This window comes from Electrophorus electricus, chromosome 16 (assembly GCF_013358815.1).
Source record: "Electrophorus electricus isolate fEleEle1 chromosome 16, fEleEle1.pri, whole genome shotgun sequence".
In the NCBI taxonomy this organism is placed as follows: Eukaryota; Metazoa; Chordata; class Actinopteri; order Gymnotiformes; family Gymnotidae; genus Electrophorus; species Electrophorus electricus.
In genome coordinates this window covers 18,176,231-18,201,065 of record NC_049550.1, presented here as the reverse complement: position 1 = coordinate 18,201,065, position 24,835 = coordinate 18,176,231, and the positions used below count along the sequence as shown (strand labels likewise).

The 24,835-nt window shown below is 41.2% G+C and overlaps 1 protein-coding gene across 1 annotated transcript; it reads left to right on the top strand.

Moving 5' to 3' along the window:
• Positions 1-178: 178 nt before the first annotated feature.
• LOC113585194 (cAMP-specific 3',5'-cyclic phosphodiesterase 4B-like) lies at positions 179-23,979 on the top strand. The gene is made up of 19 exons (XM_035534735.1): positions 179-472; positions 646-1,181; positions 5,772-5,900; positions 7,188-7,309; positions 8,585-8,755; positions 8,859-8,898; positions 9,632-9,702; positions 10,087-10,136; positions 10,401-10,513; positions 10,905-10,998; positions 12,576-12,730; positions 13,197-13,295; positions 17,570-17,734; positions 17,968-18,067; positions 18,819-18,973; positions 21,083-21,205; positions 22,121-22,303; positions 23,510-23,862; positions 23,976-23,979. Exons 2-19 carry the CDS (start codon positions 1,140-1,142, stop codon positions 23,977-23,979), a joined length of 2,169 nt encoding a protein of 722 aa, XP_035390628.1. The 5' UTR covers positions 179-472; positions 646-1,139.
• Positions 23,980-24,835: the final 856 nt, after the last annotated feature.

Below are 24,835 nucleotides of genomic sequence, written 5' to 3'. Positions count from 1 at the left end.
AGAGATCACGGTGAGTGTGAGTTTTTCTCCAGGAGAGACTCATCGCTTGTCCTAAGCTCGTTTAACGGCACGTTTATCTTTATATATCTGTTGCCGAGCGCTCGCGCTACTGACGTAAACGGTCTGCGTCTGTCGTTATAGCGTTGATGCGTCTGCCCGTTAACGGTCTGCGTCTGTCTGCGGGTGTCCGTTAACGATCTGCGTCTGTCTGCGGATGTCCGTTAACGGCCTGCGTCTGCCCTTATAGCGTTGATGCGTTTGTCCGCGGATGCCCGTTAATGGTCTGCGTCTGTCCGGATGTGCGGTTTGAATGCCTGTATTTGCGGCAGCGCGGCACTGTCCTGATGACTGGAGGTTTGATGTTCGTCTGTGTTGGAGAGGCTCTACCCCGGAGATGCTTCACATCTGTCTGCATTAGTGGGTGTGACGGGGGAGTGAAGTGCGACCGCGGTGTCGGACGGTTTGTCATGACGTAATCTATAGTCTTGTCTCTTCCACATTTTTATTTCCATTTGCCAACCAGGCTGTATTGTTGATCTTTCGGAAACTGCCTGCATTTTATAACTGAGCACGAGTCTGTGAGCCGTTTTTGTCAATGAGCTGTGAAACTGAATGCCACTAATCACAAATATCTTGCCGTTGCAGCTGGAACGGGACGCACGAGTGCTGGCTCCTTCCTCACAGTAACAATCTACCAGTCTTCAACCTGGATTACTAATTTAGTGTCAGCAACCAATACAAACCAGGATTACAACATTTATTGCACCGGTGTCTCTAGTTCAGGATAATTAACCTTTAAATTTTTTTTTATTATTTTTTAAAATAAATCAAGACAGGATCACTGACAAGTCCAAAGCAGTCAAGCATTGTGATATGACCAATAGTAGGATGGTGTTTTGTATCCCCCCAAACTGGACAACAAATCAAGTTGAGGATCGTTGACTGAAGAAAGCAGCTTCCACCAGTTCAGTACAGGACGGACGAGGTTTTAAATAAAAAACAGGGTAATAGAGAGATGGGGATAGGGGTGTAACTCTGATGTGACCCCGGCGTGACCCCAGCACGACCTGGCTCTCCATCTGTTGTGCTGTCTGGGTTCAGCTCCGGTTCGTTCCGGAGGGAAGAACCAACCAATCAGAATGAAGAAAAGCCGCAGTGTTCTGACTCTGACTGGAGAAGAGGTAACATGCATACATACAAAAGCACCGTTGCTCACCATGTAGCACATGGTGCTAGTAACACCAAGGTCAGGTGTTTGATACCTAGGGAAGATGTGTACTGACAAATATGTGAGTCGCTCTGGATAAGAGTGCTGTGTGCCATAAATGTAAACATTGTACTTAATATTATGCACGCTGTACCCATACTTGGTCATACACATTGTACTCATACAGGCAGAATCATATGCAAACTACTCATATGCATGAAATCTTATTCTGTGATGGGTGAATTCTGTCTGTTTGAGCTGGATCTGTCTGTTAGAAGTTCTCAGGTGTTTTTCTTCTGGAGTCCCTGCAAGTTGTCCAGGACACTCAGAAGTGAGTGGAAAGCAGCTGTCATCTGTGTAGAACAAGTGTTCTTGAAGAGCAATGCATATGGTGCTTATTAAGCATTGAAAAAAAACAGATTGCTGAAATTCTTGGCACATTATCATATCTGAATATCAAATATATAAACACTGGCATTATACTTGTACATTTTGGTCATGTGTTCTTTATGTTACAGTTAGGCACATCCTAACGCTGTTTTGACACTAGAGGTTGTTTTCATACACAGGTCTGCTTGCTCTGTGAGATCAGTATATTTGTTTCAGTATGAAGGCTATTTTTAAACCCAGGAGTGGTCTAAAATTAAAATGGCTCGTTATTTACGTGTACTCCCGGATGGTGAAATGCCATGTGTACAAACTGCAGTCTTCTTCACAGCTTGTGTTTGTATCCATGGAAAATAATAAAAAGCAGTCAACAGATGAACCAGAAAGAATTCAGAAAGGTTCAGAAAGAATTCTTCTGTGAGAAAGCAAACCAGCGGTAATGAGCCCCTCCCACAAATGAGCCCTTGTCCTGGGTATGTACTCGCACTAGCCCAGACGTGGTCCTGGGTGTGTACTCGCACTAGCCCAGACTATGCCCTGGTGTGTACTCAGGTATTCAGGAGAAGTGTAAAAATGTTCTAACTCTAACTCTTTCTGATCTTAATCTGGTCTTGCACATACAGACACTGGACACACACACACACACACACACACACACAATACTCATATGCTGCACTCATACACATAAACTATACTCATACACCACACTCATACAGAAACTGTATTCATACTGTACTCAGATATGTACTTACTGTACGTATACACACTCTGTACTCATATGTACATCACTGTACTCATACACTATTCATACACTGTACTCATGAGTAAATTATATTAATATACAATCACTTACACTATACTGATACAGAAACTGTATTTACACACTGTACTCACGAGTACACAATGAACTAATCTACATACGCTCTGCTATTGGAACCCTGCCTTTGTTAATTACGATTAATTAATTTTAATTACTCTTAATTAAATTGATTAAGATGATAAAATATGCAAATAGATAAATTGTAACAAGTGTGCAGTGTGTGCAGAGTACTTCAGTAATGTATTTGCAGGTGTGTGTGTGTGTGTGTGTGTGCAGAATAATGTTGCAATGTATGTTGTGTGTTTATGTGCATATGAAGAGCATTGCAGTAATATATGTGCAGAAGTGTGTATGCAGAGTACTGCAGTTATGTGTATATACAGGTGTATGTGTATGTGTGTGTGCCTGTGCAAAGTATTGCAGTAATATAAGTGCAGGAGTGTGTCTACAGAGTATTGCAGTTATGTATGTACAGGTGTTTGTGTGTGTGTAATGTAATGTATGTGCCGGGGTGTGTGTAGAGTAGTACAGTAATGTATGCACATGTGTGTGTGTGTGTGTGGGTGGGTGTGTGTGAGAGAGAGAGTGCACAGAGAACTGCAGTAATGTTTGTACAGGTGTTTGTAGAGTACTACAGTAATGAATGTACAGGTGTTTGTGTAATGTAATGTGTGTGTAGAATACTGCAGTAATGTATGTGCAGGTGTTTGTGTATGTGCACAGTATTGCAGTAATATACATAGAGCTGTATGGGTATATAATACTGAAGTAGTGTATGTGCAGGCATGTGTGTTTGCAGAGTATGGCAGTAATGTGTGTGTGTGTGTGTGTGTGTGTGTGTGTAGAGTACCGCAGTAATGTGATTGGAATAGTGTGTGACTGTGTGAATTTGTGTAGCATGTGCCAGTGCTGGGAGAGTTTTCAGCACACAACCATGGTGTGCTCCAGTGCTGAGGGTGAGTGGGGGCTGTGGTGACTCAGTGATTAATGTACTTGACTAGTAATCAGAAGGCCAAGTTGCCACTGTAGGGACCCTGAGCAAGGCCCTTATCTCAAGTTATGTTCAGTCATAATTGTAAGTTGCTTTGGATAAAAGTGTCAGCTATATGCCATAAATGTATTCATAACCCTAAATCCGACCGTAGATATTCACCATCATAACCCTAAACCCAACCTTAGATATTCACCATCATAACCCTAAACCCAACCTTAGATATTCACCATCATAACCCTAAACCCAACCTTAGATATTCACCATCATAACACTAAACCCAACCCTAGATATTCACCATCATAACCCTAAATGTGACCGTATATGTTCACCATCATAACACTAAACCCAACCTTAGATATTCACCGTCTTAACACTAAACCAAACCTTAGATATTCACCATCATAACACTAAACCCAACCTTAGATATTTGTCTATCAAACCATAATCCCAAATGTACCCCCATCATAAATGCTGTTGTAAATGTAACACATACACCTATCATTTCTGCTGTTATTGTATCCATGACTGGATAATTGCAACTGAGAAAATTAGGACCCTTTTTTATTATGTAAATTGTGAACCTAAGTAAAGAATGTAAAGGTTTGTGTGTGTGTGTGTTTGTATTAGTATCTGGGTCCAGACAGCTTCAGCTACAACACCTAGAACATGTCTTTGTTGCCTAGCAACTGCTGCTTCCCCCTTTCGTTGCTCCAATTTTGCAGTACAGATGAGAAACACACACACACACACATGTATACCCACCCACCCCCTATGATCATACACATTCATGTACAAATATAACAAATATATACATATATAAGTATTCACATTAGTCCATAAACATCAAAATGTACATACACTCTGCTCAAGTTTTTTGCTTTACTAATTTAAGTGCTGTGTGGCTATTTAGATTAAATTCTTGTTTCCACAGCACATTTCTGTAGTAAGCTTAAGTAAGAATTCTTAGTGACATTTACATTTGCGACATTTGGCAGACACTCTTATCCAGAGCGACTTACAAAAGTGCTTTGTCATTTACTCATAGAATACATCCTAGCCAGTATAGTAGGCTGGAGTTCAAGATACCTTTGAACTAGAATTCTGTAGAAATACAGGGATCAGTGCTGATGCCTAAAAGTTTGAAACACATATAAGCTCTATAACAGACAACAATCATTGCAATAACATACAATAAGTATTAAAGTTTGTTACTCAACACAGGTGCAGGTTCAGTGGTCGTTTAAATAGTCCACAAATAGATGGGTCTTCAGTTTGTGTTTGAAGACTGCAAGGGACTCGCCTGTCCGGACAGCAAGCAGAATTTCATTACACCATCTAGGAGCCAAGACAATGAATAGTCTTGATGCTTGTCTTTCATGAGACTTGAAGCATGGTATTTCTGATGGCTCTTGGAGGAAGACCAGTAAGTAGCGAGTTGCAGTGGTTTAACTTTGAGATCACAAGAGACTGCACAAGGATAGCTTCCTGTAAGAGAAAGGGCTGAATCCTTTATAAGTTACAAAGGAGGAATCTGTAAGACCGGGTCAGATGTGACCTGTTCACACTGCACATTTCTGTAGTAAACTAAAGTAGTAAGAATTCTTAGTGAAGTGAAATGTTCAAACACCAGTTGGATGACTGAGGGAGACTGGGATAGTGTAACCTAACCTGAGGGAAGCTGGGTTAGTGTGACCTGACCGGGGGAGGCTGGGTTAATGTGACCTGACCTGAGGGAGGCTGGTTTACCGTGACCTGACCTGAGGGAGGCTGAGTTAGCATGACCTGACCTGAGGGAGGCTGGGTTAACGTAACCTGACCTGAGGGAGGCTAGGTTAGGGTGACCTGACCTGACGGAGGCTGAGTTAGCGTGACCTGACCTGACGGAGGCTGGGTTAACGTGACCTGACCTAAGGGAGGCTGGGTTAGCGTGACCTGACCTGACGGAGGCTGAGTTAGCGTGACCTGACCTGATGGAGGCTGGATTAGCGTGACCTGACCTGAGGGAGGCTGGGTTCGCGTGACCTGACCAGAGGGAGGCTGGGTTAGCGTGACCTGACCTGAGGGAGGCTGGGTTAGCGTGACCTGACCTGAGGGAGGCTGGGTTAGCGTGACCTGACCTGAGGGAGGCTGGGTTAGCGTGACCTGACCTGAGGGAGGCTGGGTTAGCGTGACCTGACCTGAGGGAGGCTGAGTTAGCGTCACCTGACCTGAGGGAGGCTGGGTTAGCGTGACCTGACTGGAGGGAGGCTGGGTTAGCGTGACCTGACCTGAGGGTTAATGGGGTTTCGCACCTCTGCAGGAAGAACTGATCATTGACTCCAGCTATACCTCTTCTAATTAGCATATTTTACATATTTCAATAGGGTAATGAGGCACCTGGAGGTGGGCAGAAGGCCGAGTCAGCATGCTACAGCCGTTCTTACACATCTGGCAGCACACTGGCAGCGGAGTTTCAACGAGGCCGAAATAGAAGACTCTCTCCTAGCTTACAGGTAAACATTTGCTCCTCCTATCAGAGTAATTGAGAGTACTTTAAAAATGTAATTTCTATGGTTTTATTTTCCCTGCTTTTATTTGAGTAGTGAAGTTATTGTTTTTGCAACTGGACAAACATAAAGGTTTTTTGTGATTGAAACTAGGCTGTTGACAATCTGCTGGTGAATAGGACTCTGCTGTATTGGTGAATTGTCACAGAGACTGATCAGTACTCTGGGAAGGGAGACCTCTGGTGGCAAGAGCTGGTAGTACGAACAGACAGCTGAGCGAGGCCCATATTGTTTATTAATGGGTAGTTGTTTGCTTCAGACTCAGTGGCATTTTTGTACCTTAAACCTGTGGGGTTAGGATTAGATCCTGATAGTAAACCTGTAGGGTTAGGATTAGATCCTGAGAATAAACCTGTGGGGTTAGAATTAGATGCTGAGAGTAAACCTGTAAATTTAGTCTTAGATCCTGAGAATAAACCTGTGGGGTTAGGATTAGATCCTAAGAATAAACCTGTGGGGTTAGTATTAGATGCTGAGAGTAAACCTGTAGGGTTAGGAATAGATACTGAGAGTAAACCTGTGGGGTTACAATTAGATCCTGGGAATAAACTTGTGGGGTTAGTATTACATCCTGAGAGTAAACCTGTGGGGTTAGGATTAGAGCCTGAGAATAAACCTGTGGGATTAGTATTAGATCCTGAGAGTAAACCTGTGGGGTTAGGATTAGATGCTGAGTGTAAACCCTCAGGATTAGGATTAGATCCTGAGAATATACCTGCAAATGTTTTTCAGATTTATGTATCAGAAATATCATAAGATTTTGCCTTATTTACATTCACAGCATTTATCTGATGCTTTTATCCAAAGCAATTTACAAGCATGGATCAGTACAACTTTGAGTAATTGAGGGCTCAGGGGCCCCACAGTGGCAACAAGTCATATAATCCATTCCTTAATATTTCACAGGGCTAAGAAGTAGTTGTGTGAATTTCTTATTCAAACTTGGATGTGTTTAGATCCCGTTGCTTCCTCCTTGAGCATGCATTCTCACTTTATCAGGGTTTAAGACCACTCCTGCCTTAGATGTGCTTTGTGTTACCCTTAACTTTGCCCTTTCTGTTGGGATAGTAGGTCCATGTGTTCAGTATGCTTAGGGAGAGTGGGAATAGAATAACTTGTGCCTTTAAAGTAGGACTGTTGTCCTACTCTATTTATTCCATGTTGGTTGATTCTGACCATTCTTGTTTCACATGGTGAGTGGTTGGTGTGCTTTTCTACCATGTTTCTACCCAGGTACCATGTTGGCTCCGCCCACGTGCACGCTCCCCTGAAGTTCTTAGCCTAATGCCCCGCCCCACGACCCTGCCCCTTCGCGTCCCACCACGGATTGCTATCACACATGCTGATACAAACAGGTAATCACACGCTAACATGAATGCGCATGGACACACACACACACACACACACACACTATCAATGTTACACGTTTGTTTTCTTTGGGCTGGGAGCTTACTGCTGAGGGAGTGACTCTAGCATGGAGAGTGTAGCTTGGTGAATGACTGTAGCTTTGAGAGTGACTATAAGTTGGTGACATTAAATATTGGTAGGGTATGAACAAAAAACAGCTAATTAAAATGAAAAGAACTGGTGTGGTATTTGTTCTGCTGTATTTGTATTTATGTGGTATTTGTTCTACTATATTTGTAGTGATGTAGTATTTGGTCTGCTGTATTTGTATTGATGTTGTTATTTGTGCTGCTGTATTTGTATTGATGTAGTATTTGTTCTGTTATATTTGTAGTGATGTATTTGTTCTGATGTATTTGTAGTGATGTGGTGTGGCATTTGTTCTGCTGTATTTGTATTGATGTGTTATTTGTGCTGCTGTATTTGTATTGATGTAGTATTTGTTCTGCTGTATTTGTAGTGATGTATTTGTTCTGATGTATTTGTAGTGATGTGGTGTGGCATTTGTTCTGCTGTATTTGTATTGATGTGTTATTTGTGCTGCTGTATTTGTATTGATGTAGTATTTGTTCTGCTGTATTTGTAGTGATGTATTTGTTCTGATGTATTTGTAGTAATGTGGTGTGGCATTTGTTCTGCTGTATTTGTATTGATGTGGTATTTGTTCTGCTGTATTTGTATTGATGTGGTATTTGCGCTGCTGTATTTGTATTGATGTGGTTCCATTTTTTTACAGGGCATAATTTTTGTCTTCAATTTCTTTCAGTGTTGAGGGTTGAGGGTTGAGTTGGGTTATTTTCTAGGTTTTTCTTGGCTAGTAGGTGTAGTGGTATGTTGGTATTTCGTTTATTGCTGATAAAAGCTGTGTGGTGAAGGGTCTGGGTCTGATTGGTCAAGGTGGTACCAGAATTTGCAGAATCTGTGCTCAATATCCAGGAGTGGTAATCTGTCTAGTTCAGCTCTGCTGGCCAGATTAGACATTGCAGAGTACCTGCAGGATATGTCTGCCGAATTCACGAATTTCATGGTTTTCTATTTGATCTAGTGCCCAGATTTCACTGTTGTAATAAATGGTTATGCAATAATGTACAATAATATACACACAATCTCTCTCTCTCTCTCTCTCTCGCTCTTGCGCTCTCTCCCTCACTCTCTCTTTCTCTCTCTCTCTCTCTCTCTCTCTCTCTCTCGCTCTCTCTCTCTCTCTCTCTCTCTCTGTGCAGTGAAGTAGAGAATGGGGTTTCTCCATCAGAGCTCCAGGCCAGTCCGGCACTCATGCTGCATTCGTCTTTCCCTCAGTGTCAGAGGAGAGAGTCATTTCTTTACCGTTCTGACTCTGACTACGACCTGTCACCCAAAACTGTCTCACGCATCTCCTCCATGGCCAGTGAAGGGTAAACACACACACACACACACACACACACACACACACACACACACACACACACATACACACACACACACACTGACCCCTCGCCTTTCTTCTTCCTCTCTTAGACACACTGCTGAAGATTTCATTGTCACCCCTTTTGCTCAGGTGAGCTACACCCTGTAACTTCAACTTAAGGGGTCAGTAGGAATCTTCCCACCTCCCTGCTGTGTCCTGTCTTCTCACATCCCTGCCGTGTTCTGTCTTTGGTCTCTGTCTCTCTTTTTCACTCACCTCTAATAGAAGCACCTCTGTTTTGTCAGGATTAAGTGAGAGAAAGTTCTTCAACATCCAGTGTCTGATGTCCTTTATGCATTCATCAGTAATACTAAGCTGATATGTCCTCTGGTTTGGCTGAGACATATAGCTGAGTATCATCAGTGTAGCAGTGGAAACTAGCACAGTGTTTACATATAATGTCAGCTAGAGGTAGCATATATAAAGAAAAAAGAAAGGCCCTAGAACAGATGCATAATTATTATATACAAGTGGTAAATCAGTAATAACAGTACATATATTGACTGGAGATGCATAATTATTATATACAATACAATAATGTCATATTCTTTGCGATGTTAGATGTTGTTTTTCCTTTTTCATGAAAAATTAGCATTTTTTTAGCTTGAGAGTTTCAAACCTTTTTGTTATTTCGCTTTCTCTCTCTTTCTCTCTCTCTCTCTCTCTCTCTCTCTCTCTATATATATATATATATATATATATATATATATATATATATATATATATATATATATATATATATATATATATGTATATATGTATATAATGAAATGCTTCCTCTCTCTATTTTTCTCTCTCTTATGCAATCTTTTCTACCTTCCAGGTGCTGGCCAGCTTGCGCTCTGTCAGAAGTAATTTCACAATCTTGGCTAACTTCAACAGCTCCACTGTAAAGTTAGTATACAGTGGTAGTGTACCTCCTCTATTCTCATAGTGTAACTCCCTCTCTGCCCATAGTGTACCTCCTCTATTCTCATAGTGTAACTCCCTCTCTCTTCATAGTGTAACTCCCTCTCTCCTCATAGTGTACCTCCTCTATTCTCATAGTGTAACTCCCTCTCTCCTCATAGTGTACCTCCTCTCTCCTCATAGTGTACCTCCTCTCTCCTCATAGTGTAACTCCCTCTCTCCTCATAGTGTAGCCCTCTCTCCTCATAGTGTAACTCCCTCTTTCCTCTTCCTCTGTCCTCCTCTTCCTCTTTTCCTCAGAGTTGGTGGTATAGATTGTCCTGCTGCATGCACAATGAGATGCATTTGTAAATCTCTGTTTCTCCACAGGAGGTCACCAGTGAGTAATCAGTCTTCAGGTCTTAGGACTTCACTTTCAGGTTAACCCTCTCAACCCCCCCCCCCCCCCAAAAAAACCCCAAAAAAACCAAAAAAACCTTTTACTTTCCTGCTTTAACCAGGGCTTTAACCTGGTAGTATTCTTAACACTGACCTATCTATTGTCAATTGAATATCTATTAAAAGGAGGTCTCTCTGGGTGTCGCTCTGGGTGTCTGCCAAAGGCTGTAAATGTAACATGTAGTCTGTGGTGCTCCTGAACATTTTGAACAGCTGTTTTAGGGGTGTGTGTGTGTGTGTTTTAGATCAACAGTATCAGCAGCTTACACTGGAGACTTTAGCAGAGTTGGACTGGTGTTTGGATCAGCTGGAGACCATTCAGACCCATCGCTCTGTTAGTGACATGGCATCTAGCAAGGTAATGTCCAAACAGCCCACACACACGTGAACTTAAAAAACACACACACAGGTACACACACACAACCTGACCAAGCAAGGTAACACTGCCTGAGACCTACAACAAAATGCTCACACACACGTATGCACAAAAACACACACACAACATGACCTAGCAAGGTAATGTCCAAACATTCCACACACGTGTGCACAAAACAACACACACACGCTTGTATATACACATGACATGACTTAGCAAGGTAGAGTCCCATTAGATGGACCACCCTGCCTCTTCCCCAGGGGTCAAGTGATATAGCTCTGTGCTGCAGATGATGAACTGAAATGATGGAAAAAAACAAATTGTAAATGACACCAACTGTCCTTATAGGGTGTATGTGTGTGTGTTTTCTCAGTTTAAGAGAATGTTGAACAGGGAGTTGTCTCACTTGTCTGAGATGAGTCGTTCTGGCAACCAGGTGTCTGAATACATCTCCACCACGTTTCTAGGTAGGTGTGTGCACTTTTGTATGTGTGTGCATGCTTGCTTGTGCATAGGTGAGAGAGTGATTGTAAGTCAATTTATTGACTACTTAGCAGTATGTAGTGACATGCTGTGATGTCTAATGTCATGGTTAGGTACTGATAAAAGGGAAACATTGATAGGGTTAAGTACTGATAAAAGCGAAACATTGATAGGGTTAAGTACTGATAAAAGGGAAACATTGATAGGGTTAAGTACTGATAAAAGCAAAACATTGATAGGGTTAAGTACTGATAAAAGGGAAACATTGATAGGGTTAAGTACTGATAAAAGGGAAACATTGATAGGGTTAAGTACTGATTAAAGGGAAACATTGATAGGGTTAAGTACTGATAAAAGGGAGTTTTACTCCTTATTTTTATTTTGTTTACTCTTCAAGAATATTGCTCACACTTCCAAAACAATATATTGTGAGAATTGCTGAATTTGCCTTAAACAGTTGCTGAATGTATTCCTGTTATTAGACACACATGCCTGTCTCTCTCTGTCTGTCTGTCTGTCTGTCTCTCTCAAACATAACCTAAACTTCAGGCATGGGGTTTAGGGGGTATTCACCTGGCAATTTTTCATATTCTCTGAACTACCCTGTAGTTTTAAACACAGTTTTAAACCATGCTGTTAAGTTAAGGTACTACCTGTATCAGACATGGAATCATTGTATATATAGAAGGAATATCATCAGGACAGTTTTGAAACAGATATTAGGGGAGAGGAGAAAAGATGAGCAGAGAAAGTCAGAGCGCCAACAGCTTAATATTACAGAAAGTGATGAGGGATTTAGTGTATGGCCTAGTGACTGAGATGCTAACAGTGACTTCAGTAAGTAACAGAAGTAATATCTAAACCAGAGGAGCAGATTAGATCTAGTATGTGGACATGAGAGTGGGTAGGAAAATCAACATGTTCACTCATAGAAAAATAGTCAAACAAAGATAGGAACTCACTTGTTTGCTGGTGTCCTCTATCTGTCTAGATATCAGGAATAGCAGAGTCAAATGAGTGGGGATTAGAGAACTAAGGTCTGTAGCAGCAATTAATATATATCAGATGCCGAGTGATGGTAAGTGGCTGGCATAGCATGCAGGTGGAAGACTCCAGACGCTAATGGGAACAGAGGCTGCAGAGCTGTGATGGCATGTACCAGAACGCCAAAGCTCAGTAGTGGGAAATCGGAGAAAAGAGGCAGAACACAACCAGAAAAAATCATGGCAGATCTTTTATTGGTAGAGAAGCAGACAGCATTGGTTTAAAATAAATAAATAAATACATACATACATACAAAACATACATACATACATACATACATACATACATACATACAGTACATCTAGTTTTCTAGTGCCATCTAGTGATTCTCTACTACCATCTAGTGCGTAAACACACCCACTATGGTAGAAACTTAGAAATGGCTGGAATGAATAACAGTACTGCAAGCCAGTGGGAGATGTGGTTATCCTGTTTAAATTGGTCGTTTTTGTACTCTCTAAGGTGCTGCTTTTTGTATGTATGGTTTGCCTGAGCATTTGTATTGATCTGGTTTTAGATCAGAATGAAATGGAGATTCCATCTCCCACTCTTAAGGAGAAACCTATGAGTCACATCAGTGGAGTGAGAAAACTCTCACACACACACAGCCTAGGAAGCACACCACTGCCTCGCTTTGGGGTCTCTACAGAACACGAGGACACTCTGGTAGAGGTGACACACCTTACTTACATACACACACCCCCACCCCCACCTCATACACTCGCGTGCACACACACACACACACACACACACACACACACACACACACACACACACACACACACACACACACACACACACACACATATATATATATATATATATATATATATATATATATATATATATATATATATATATATATACACATACACTCACACCAACCTACACCACATACACTCACATACACATATGCACACACTGCACACACACAGAGACACAAACTTACACAGCCTGGAAAACTGCATCACTTCCACACTCTTCATTGTTTCTCCCTCTGTCTCTTTCCTGTTTTTGTCTCTGTGTTCCTTCCTTGTCCCTCTGTTTCTGCCCTGTCTGTCCATCTCTCCACCCTATCTGTTTCTGTCCCCCTGTATCTATGTTCCTTCCTCGTCTCTCTCTTTCCCTTTGTCTATAGGTAATGGAGGATTTGGATAAGTGGAAGTTTAATATTTTTCGGGTGGCTGAACTTTCCAATAATCAACCTCTCAGCTGCATTATGTACTCCATATTCCAGGTGAGTGTGAGTGAGTATATATGTGTTTGTGTTTGTGTGTTTTTGTGTGCGCGCATGCATACCTATGAAACACTTGTGCATAAATATGAAACATTTTCACATAAATAATCTATTACTTACATTTGCGTACGATAACTTACACTTGCATATACACACACTTGCACATTCACTCGTGCATAAACAGAGAGTTTAACCAGGATTGTGTGCATGTGTGTGGCTGTGTGTGTATAAAGCAGTTTTCAGTGCGCCCGGAAGTCATTTAAATTGTAACCAGAAGGTTGATAGTTAGAATTTATAGATCATATTGGTGTGCATAAGGTAAAGTCTGGCCAAAAATCCTGAACATCGCCCCTTAACCTTAAGTAAAGATGAACAAGCAACTGTACCAATTAATACTTGGCCTAATAATCTTTAATCAGTCATTATGTATTACTGGCAACAGTGATGTTTTGTTTTTTTTCTTCCGCATCCTATGATGCATTGAATCTCTACAAGAAGACACGGTAAATCGGCACTTGACTGCTCTGGAAAACCATACAAGAACTAATAATTTTATCATCAATCTAGTTTGCTGCAGGGAAGGCCAAAGAAACCATGGAGGGAATAGTCTCACGGTTCCACCAAGAAGTCATACTGGCACTCTCACTAGCCCATGGTACAACTTGACAGGGGAACAAATTAATCATTGTTTGGATCTAGGATTCAACTGGCAAGAAATCGCTTCGCTTTTTGCGATTAATTGACTTACTTTATACAAGATATACGTTCGGGGCACTTTATGCTCAAGGGGTATCCACGTTCAGTGCAGGAGGGTTCACTAAAATACTGCAAGAATTAGATTCGATTGGACGTTCCTTTCATTGAAGTAGAGCCATACGTTGGCGAATCTATAGTATAAGAACTCCCATTGAGTTATGGTGAGTGGAAAACCAATTTAAGATTGCAGGTCATTGATTGGATATACTATTAGGAAGTAGATTATGCGCCATGTAGACCTGCAGAACTATTAGCAAAGACGTGACTATACCACACCATTAGTCCCCTCTTCAGTGTCCTCCGTTAGGACTACAGAATATGAATATACATTGAGCTATATATGTGGACATAGCGCTGTTGCTGTGTGCTGTTTTGACAGGTATGTTGGTGGAAATCATAAATTGGTAAATCATAAGCTGGAGGATGATATTTCATGGTTGCATTGATGAGTATAGTCACACAATCATATACAATCATATGCAATCATATGCAATCATATACAATCATATACAATCATAGATGTCCTCCAGCTTTTTTGTACCGTCCTCCTCTGAAAAAAATGGAAAAAAACCAAAAATTAATGGCTACTAGCAAAAAGAATTAAAAAAATACAAAGAAAAAAAAGATTTGAGAGATAAATATTGAATACTTAATATTTTTATATAAAGTGCATAATTTCTGGTCTAATTAAATGACTATAATGGTACATATGATGTAGATATGGAGTAGCCTAATAAATGCCATCTAGATGCAGAGTTAAACTCAGTTATGAGTACTTATGGATTGTTTGAATACAGCTGCAAGAGTGATGGTCAGTCTCTAGAAAAATCTGAGATGCATTTATCAACCATGCAGTGGCAGCAAGCATAAAAACTGTAGAGATAAACCAAGGCACACCGAATTAGACCCACATCATGCAGCTTTCTGAATGCTAGAAAGATTTATGTTTACAAATATTCCCACCTTCAGCATCCTGTAAATAGTCCCTCCACTATGCAAAACCCTGTTGTCATCTGGTCTCTTATTGCTCCCTGTCTCTGACCATCTGATGTCAAACAGAACATCCGTGATATTGGCAGTGAGGCTCCCTGGTTTGTAACACAGGACAGACTGAAAAGCTTTTGGATGCTGTTGGATCTTCTGTAACACTCAAAGTGTTTCCTAAATACACAAAATGAAGTTCCAAGAGAAAATGTTCAGTTATTGTTAAAAGTGAATTGTTTATTTTCATGAATATTACAATGTTTATCAGCAATGACAAAGTTTATCAGCAAAACTGTATTACATTTTGAGCAATTTTACAAACCAAGCTGTTGAGATGCAGAAACATTAAACAATACTGATTCACTTTCTGAAATTGTATTTCCTAAAATTGTGAAAAAAAAATATACCTTTCAAATGGACCACAAACATGATTAACCACTTGAAACATCAGGACATCTTGTACTAGCTGATCCTTGTCAGTCAAACTCGTGAGCTGCTTTATACAGCCAACATTAGCAAGGTGGTCTGTCAGTGGCTCTGTGGTCTGCTGAAGCTCTTCAAGGGTTCTTGATTTGGAAACCTTGGTTTGACAAACAGGAAATTTAAGTGATATAACAAAGGTCACTTATAGAGAGCTGGAATGATGAAGCTTGGGAATTTGATTCTTGTTGTATGTTAGTGGTCTGGACACTTGACTGAGCACTAAGGACTTGGATGAGAGTTGTCAAAGGCCTGTGTGCTTGGTTCCTCTATAAAAGAAACTTGTAGAGGCCTCAGCACCTCCTGATGTGAATGTATTGTTTCCTCTCCATTTTCTGCCACTTCTACTAGACACTGCTGGCTGCACATCCTATGTCAGACTCCCCTATCTCCTCTGAACTTGAAGTTTCACCTATTATGGGCTTAAAATACAAACTAATCTCTCAAGCTCCAGGCATTACATTGGCATTAAATATTTAACCATACGTGGTTTCCGAACTACATTCCTTGCTTTTGTGTCTACATAGCTACCTTTTTTATTAGTTATAGTGTAAAGCTGAACTCTAAATAAGCCTGCTGCTTATCTCAAGAACGTGACAGTTGTTTCATTTGGGTTTTGACAGCAGGATTATGTCTTTATTGAAGGTTCAATGAAAAGGACTTTTAGGCTTGAAGAGACAATAAACGCTTGTGAGAAGAGATTGGCATCATCTACCCTGTACTGTCTAAGTGTGGAAGCAGCAATGAGACATGGCACACGTAAAGACAGAAATGCTCTACTGCTTACATAGTTAGCATGATTAGGCATTAAGGAAAATGTTTTGTAATGTATGTCAGTCGCAGCTTACTGATTCCTTAATTTGAGGCTGTGAAACTAGCTAACCTAGCTGGCTAACAAGCTACCACAAAGTTAGCTCACACAGCTACAGTGGTAGCAGGTAGCAAGCTATCTATCTAATAGTCATTTACAAATCACTAGTTAGCTAGCTAGCCAAAGTAGAATAAAAGTTAAACGGCAAGATGTTCTACCTTTTACTTCCCTTAGACCCCCAAGTTCTATATCGTTCTCGTCTGATAGCGGCAAGATTGTGAGGGAAAAGATGACTCCACTGGACGTAAAAGACTGTGGGCTGTGTTAGGCTGGGTCTGGTTCCTCGGCCCAAAATTCTGCGCTGTGAGTCAGAACAATGTACTGATTTCTGACTCAGTTTCAACATTGGAATGTGTGAGTGTCAATGTAGAACCACTTGTCTCAATAGAATTCACAATCTAATTAATCTGTACTGGAGACTCAAGAAGATTCCTCAAGAGGTTAACAGCCTCAGCAGTGATGTGACTACTGTCCCCCATTATGTTCTACTGGACAAATAAAATGAAGGCTAGATTATTAAATGATTTCTGGGCACACTGAAAATTGCTTTACACACACATGGCTACACACATATACACAATCCTTGTTAAACTCTCTGTTTACATACCAGTGAATGTGCAAGTGTGTGTATATGCAAGTGTAAGTCATCATATGCAAATGTAAGTAGTAGATTATTTATGTGCAATTATTTCATGTTTATGTGCAATTATTTTTTCATATTTCATATTCATATTTATTTTCATATTTCATAATATTTCATATTATGTGCAAGAGTTTCATAGATATGTGCAAATATTGTGCGTGTGCCCAAGTGATTCAGTGATTTCACCCTAAACGGCCCACTATAGTTTTATATTTTTCGGGTGGCTGAACTCTCCAATAACCAACCTCTCAGCTGCATTATATACTACATATTCCAGGTGAGTGTGTGTGAGTGTGTAAGAGAGTGTGTGTGTGTGTGTGTGTGTGTGTGTGTGTGTGTGTGTGTGTGTGTGTATGTGTGTGTGTGTGTGTGTGTGTGTGTGTGTGTGTGTGTGTGTGTGTGTGTGTGTGTGTGAATGAGTGTGTGAGTGCGAGAGAAAGAGTGCTAGGGTGTATCTGTATATCTGTGTGAGCTGTTGATCCTTGCTGACCATTGCTGTATTTTTTATTTTTCTGATCTGTGTGTGTGTGTATGAGATAGGAGAGAGACCTTCTGAAGACCTTCCGTATCCCTGTCGATACATTAGTTTCCTATGTAATGACACTTGAAGATCATTACCATAGCAACGTAGCTTACCACAACAGCCTCCACGCTGCGGATGTTACCCAGAGCATTCATGTGCTGCTCTCAACACCTGCTCTTGACGTGAGTGTGTGTGTGTGTGTGTGTGTGTGTGTGTGTGTGTGTGTGTGTGTGTGTGTAAATGTAACTGTTTGTGTGTGTCTACTGTAGTCTCTCAAGTTCTTATTCTTTTTTCCTTCTCTTGGTCTCACACTCTCCCTCTTCCTGTCTGCCTTTCACATACTCTCCATCTCACAAACACAATCATACACACACTCCTTCCTCCCTTTCTCTCTCATTGTCTATTTTTTTATTAGGCTGTTTTCACAGATTTAGAGGTCTTGGCTGCACTGTTTGCTGCTGCCATTCATGATGTGGACCATCCAGGAGTCTCCAATCAGTTCCTCATCAACACCAGTAAGATCAGTTCTTCACCAACACCAGTAAGGCCAGTTCCTCACCAACACCAGTAAGGCCATGTCCTCACCAACACCAGTAAGGCCAGTTCCTCACCAACACCAGTGAGACCATGTCCTCACCAACACCAGTAAGGCCAGTTCCTCACCAACACCAGTAAGGCCAGTTCCTCACCAACACCAGTAAGGCCATGTCCTCACCAACACCGGTAAGGCCAGTTCCTCACCAACACCAGTGAGACCATGTCCTCACCAACACCAGTAAGGCCATGTCCTCACCAACACCAGTAAGGCCAGTTCCTCACTAATACGAATAAGACCAGTTCTTCAACACCAATAAGGCAGTTTTACTTTGTCAGCAGTAAAGCCAATTTCTAATTGTCAGCTGTAAGGCCAGTTTCTCATCCTCACCAGTAAGCCCAGTTCTTTAAACACTAGTGAGGCTGGTTTTTCAGTACCAGTAAGGCCTTTTAACCAGTAAGTTGCCAAAGGTGGCCAGTTGTAGCACCACCTCTGCTAAGTTGCCATTGTTGGGCCCCTTAACCCTCAATTACTCAACTTGTACTCGTTCACAATTGTAAGTGGCTTTCAATAAAAGTATTAGCTAAATGCCCTATGAACTAAAACTGGGAGTCTGGTTGTACCCTCCCTGAGTAGGAGGGTTCAATTATTCTCACTTGGAGTTTGAATAAATCTTTAAAGCTTCTCTAGAACTGGAAACCTCTTATTGATTTTAATGTTTGGCTCCCCAGACTCAGAGTTGGCTCTGATGTACAACGATGAGTCTGTGTTGGAGAATCACCACTTGGCTGTGGGTTTTAAACTCCTGCACCAGGACAGCTGTGATATCTTCCAGAACCTCAGCAAGAGACAGAGACAGAGTCTCCGCAAGCTCGTCATCGATATGGTACAGACAAACACACACTGTGGTACAGCCCAATCCCAATATGGCATATAGCAAAGCAATTTAGTGAAATGTGCATCTTAGCAAATATTTATTTTTAAAATATTTTTTAAGTTGTTTTTGAGAAGAAAAAACAGTAGTAGTTGTATGAGACAGAGACAGTAGGAGGGTGTAAAGGGGGACAGTGGGAGGCTGGAGGGGAGACATTGGTCCCTTTAGTTCCATCATCCCCACTTATCCCCCCTAGTCTCCATTTATCCCTACTTATCCCCCTAGTCTCCATTTATCCCCACTTATCCCCCTAGTCTCCATTTATCCCTACTTATCCCCCTAGTCTCCATTTATCCCCACTTATCCCCCTAGTCTCCATTTATCCCCACGTATCCCCCCTAGTCTCCATTTATCCCTACTTATCCCCCTAGTCTCCATTTATCCCTACTTATCCCTCTAGTCTCCATTTATCCCCACTTATCCCCCTAGTCTCCATTTATCCCTACTTATCCCCCTAGTCTCCATTTATCCCTACTTATCCCCCTAGTCTCCATTTATCCCTACTTATCCCCCTAGTCTCCATTTATCCCTACTTATCCGCCTAGTATCCATTTATCCCTACTTATCCCCCTAGTCTCCATTTATCCCCTTATCCCTAGTCTCCATTTATCCCCACTTATCCCCCTAGTCTCCATTTATCCCTACTTATCCCCCCTAGTCTCCATTTATCCCCACTTATCCCCCTAGTCTCCATTTATCCCTACTTATCCCCCCTAGTCTCCATTTATCCCCACTTATCCCCCCAGCCCCCTTATCTTCAATTACACGGTGTGCACAATTATTAGGCAAGTTGTAAGACTAATTTTATTATTGAAAAACTAAAGTCAATCCAAAATGTTAGTAAACCTCAAATGTGAATATTTAAGAAAGTAAAAGTGAGGTTTTGGCTTTCTTAGGAGAATATCTATGTGTGCATATTTATTGGGCAACTATTAGTGTGCAGAATTATTATGCAACTAAATGAAAAACGGACATTTTCCCATCCAACTTGTTTATTTTCATCTGTTAAATGAGAATAATAAACAAACAACTCAAAATTTGCAAATAAACACTTCTGACATTTCCAAAAAAAAAAAAATCACTAACCAACATAGCCACCGTTCTTTTCAATAACAGTCATAAGCCTTCCATTCATGGAGTCTGTCAGTTTCTTGATCTGTTGACGATCAACTTTTTGTGTGGAAGCAACCTCAGCATCCCAGACACTGTTCAGAGAATTGTACTGTTTTCCTTCACCATAAATCTCCGGGAGCGCTGGAGGATAACGGGTTCCTGGTCCCTTCATGTTTGATTCTTCTCAAATCTTTGGCAGTTAATTAGCATCTTTTTTCCATCTTCGTTTTTTGCGACCATGTTGATCACGCCCCAATATCTTAGCAATTTTAAGAGTGCTGCATCCCTCTGAAAGACCTTTTACGATTTTTACAAAAGTGTTAAACCTTTTTTTTTGGCCCATTTTGCCTGAGGAAAAGAAGCTGCCTAATAATTATGCACAAATTGATATTGGGTGTTGATCTCCTTAGGCCACACCCTCCCTCATGACACAAATATACATCATCTGATGTGCTTAAATACAATAAGCATTCAAGTTTATACAGCTTGGAATTGGAAAGGTGCATAAAAAATGATGATATGGTCAAAATACTCTAATAATTTTGCACACAGTGTACTCCCCTTATGCCCCCCCCCCCTTAATCCCCGTATATTCCTATGAATCCCCTTATCCTCCCATTATTCCCCTTATCCCCCATTCGTCCCTTTATCCCCCTTTTAGTCCACTTATCCCCGCTTAGTCTTGGTTATCTTAGGTGACTGGAGGGGGAGAGAGGGGAGACAGTGGGAGGGTGGAGAGGGGGACAGTAGAAGGGTGGAGAGGAGGAGACAGTGGGAGGGTGGAGAGGGGGACAGTGGGAGGGTGGAGAGGGGGAGACAGTGGGAGGTATATATATATATATATATATATATATATATATATATATATATATATATATATATATATATATATATCTGTGTATATGTAGGGATGTGTGTATATACATGTGGGTGTGTGTGTGAGATCAGGTGTTGGCCACAGACATGTCAAAGCACATGACACTTCTGGCTGATCTGAAGACAATGGTGGAGACGAAGAAAGTGACAAGTTCAGGAGTACTGCTGCTGGATCACTATACTGAACGCATACAGGTCTGTGCGTATTATCTGTGTATGTAGAATACTGTGTATGTAGAGAGTACAGTGTGTAGAGTGTACTGTGTGGGTAGAGAGTATTGTGTGTGTGTGTGTATAAAATACTGTTTGTGTAGAAAGAGTACTGTGTGAGTGAGTAGTGAGTGATGTGTGTATGTACAGAGTACTGTGTTTGAATATAGAGAGTATTGTATATGTTGAGAGTACTGTGTATGTAGAGAGTACCATGTGTGTTTAGATAGTGCTGTGTGTGGGTAGAAAGATTGCTGATTTCCACAGTATTTTAGTTCATTGTACTCTCTCCACACACCCAGTTCTTTCTCTACAGCATTTGGCAAACACTCTTATCCAAAGCGACTTACAAAAGTGCTTTGTCATTTACTCATAGAATACATTCTAGCCAGTACAATAGGTTAGAATCCAAGATAACTGTGTGTGTGGAGAGAGTAGTGAGCATGTAGAATACTGTGTGTATGTAGAGTGCACTTTGTGTGTATGTAGAGTACTGTGTGTGGATATAGAGAATACGGCATGTATGTAGAGTTTACTATGTGTATGTAGTGAGAGTACTGTGTGTATGCAGAGAATAATGTATGTGTATGTAGAGAGTGTAGTGTGTGTGTATGTAGAGAAAGTACTGTGTGTGTATGTAGAGTACTGTGTGTGTATATAGAGAATTCGGCATGTATGTAGAGAGATTACTATGTGTATGTAGTGAGTACTGTGTGTATGTAGAGAATAATGTGTGTGAATGTAGAGAGTACTGTGTGTGCATGTATGTAAATTACTGTGTGTTTATGTAGAGATTACTGTGTGTGTGTGTGTGTGTGTGTGTGTGTGTGTGTGTGTGTGTGTGTGTGTGTGTGCGCGCGCGTGTGTGTGTGCATGCGTGTGTGTGTATGTGTTTCGCAGGTCCTTAGGAACATGATGCACTGTGCTGATCTCAGTAACCCCACCAAACCACTGGAGCTGTACAGACAGTGGACACAGAGGATCATGGAGGAGTTCTTCAGACAAGGAGACAAAGAGAGAGAGAGAGGCATGGAAATCAGTGCCATGTGTGACAGACACACAGCCTCTGTGGAGAAGAGCCAGGTGCACATTTACAAACACACACACACACACACACACACACACACACACACAGCCTCCATGGAGAAGACACAGACAGACAGACACACACACCCTCTGTGTAGAAGAGCCAAGTACACATGCACACATGCACGTGCACACCCGCACACACACACACACACACACACACACACACACACACACACACAAAAAAAAACAAGAGTGACTTACAAAAGTGCTTTGTCATTTTCTCATAGAATACATCCTAGCCATCATGTTTATGTCCTAACTTACCAAATCTAGATACTCCATGTCTGGAGCTAATGATTTGTCTGCTTGTGATGTGCAAATTTGTCTAACATGTCATCAGTATATATGACTCTTTATATGTAGAGCATTTTTTACTCTGTCAGTATATGTAAGACTCTTTACATGTAGAGTGTTCTTTACACTGTCAGTATATATGACTCTTTACATGTAGAGCATTCTTTACACTGTTAGTATATATGAGACACTTACATATGATATATCATATATACTCAGTATATATGAGCATTCTTTACACTGTCAGTATAAGACTCTTTACATGTAGAGCATTCTTTACACTGTCAGTATATATAAGACTCTTTACATGTAGTGTTCTTTACACTTTCAGTATATATGAGACTCTTTACATATAGAGCGTTCTTCACACTGTCAGTATATATAAGACTTTACATAGAGCATGCTTAATACACTGTCAGTAAATATAACTCTTTACATGTAGAGCATTGTTTACACTGTCAGTGTATATAAGACTTTATATATAGAGCGTTTTTTACAATGTCAGTATATGACTCTTTATATGTAGAGCGTTCTTTAAACTATCAGTATATAATACTTTTTACATGTAGAGCCTTCTTTACACTGTCAGTGTATATAAGATCCTTTATATGTAGAGCGTTCTTTACACTGTGTCTAAAGAAGATCCTTTATATATAGAGCGTTCTTTACACTGTGAGTATATATAAGACTCTTTGCATGTAGAGCATCTTTTACACTGTCAGTGTATATAATACTCTTTACTTGTACAGTGTTCTTTACACTGTCAGTATATATAAGACTCTTTGTATGTAGAGTTACACAGGGGCCGTCAGGTTGATGTGTCACTGCAGTGACAAAAGATGTAAATAAAATTGTGTGTGTGTGTATGTGTATATGTGTATGTGTATGTGTGTGTGCATGCTGTAGGTGGGATTTATAGATTATATAGTGCATCCACTGTGGGAGACCTGGGGTGACCTGGTTCATCCAGATGCTCAGGAGATTCTGGACACATTGGAGGAGAACAGAGACTGGTACCAGAACACTGTACCACAGAGCCCCTCCCCACCCCCAGTCCAGGACAAAGGCCAACCAGATCGGTTCCAGTTTCCCATCTCCCTGGATGATGACACACACAACCACAATCACACATACACGCATAATAACACTCACACCAAACCAGAGGAGATTATTAGTATTGATCAGCATGAGGGAGAAATTGAGAGAGAGGGAGAGAAAGAGGAAGAAGAGAAAGAAGGAGAGAAAGAGGAGAAAGGAGTGGGAGGAGATGAAGGAGAGTATGAAGAAGGAGTGAGAGGAGGTGAAGGAGAAGTGAGAGGAGGTGAAGGAGAGGATGGAGGAGTGAGAGGAGATGAAGGAGAAGTGAGAGGAGGTGAAGGAGAGGATGAAGGAGTGAGAGGAAATGAAGGAGAAGTGAGAGGAGATAGTGAAGATGGAGACCGAGAGGAGGAAAAAAAGACTGAGGAAGAAGAGGGAGAGCTGGGGGGAGAGAGAGAAGAAACAGAGGAAGAGAGGGAAGGAAAAAAAGAAGAGGAAAGAGATGGAGAATACAACGAAGAGAAGAACATATCAGGGCAGATAGCAGAGGATGGAGTGAGTGAGGGATTGAGAGAAGAAAGCGAGGACATAGATGAAGGAGAGTCAGACGAGAAAGAGAGAACAGATGAGGGAGAACAAGATTGTGTGAACGAGGGAGGAGAGAAAGAGGAGAAAGAGGGAACAGAGCAAGAATGGGAGAACAGGGGAGGAGAGAAAGAGGGAACAGATGAGGGAGAACAAGAATGTGTGAACAAAGGAGAAGTGGAGGATGATTAAGGCCCAGAAAAAAGAGCTGAAACAAAAAGCAAAATTAAATACAGGGATTTATAATAGAGTTAAAATAAAAAGGCAAAAAAGACTTCTTCCCACCCAGTGAAGTTGAGGACAGTGAGTCAACATTTACACTGTACAGGGAAACTCACTCCCTCTAAACACCTACCACAGCGCCCCCTGCTGGGTCAGTGCTGAGGTTTGGTGAGCAATAGTCCAGTCCTGCCTCCTCCCCTTAGATTTGTCCTATCCATTAGAGGAGTGATGGAAGGAGAAGACAGTGACAGAGAAGACTGATAGAGAAGGAGACACAGAAGACAGGGAGAGAGAGGGACACAGTGAGAGAAACAGGAGAAGGAGACTAGGAGAGAAAGGGATACAGTCAGAAAGAGAGAAAGACAGAGCACCTAAATCAGAAGGCAG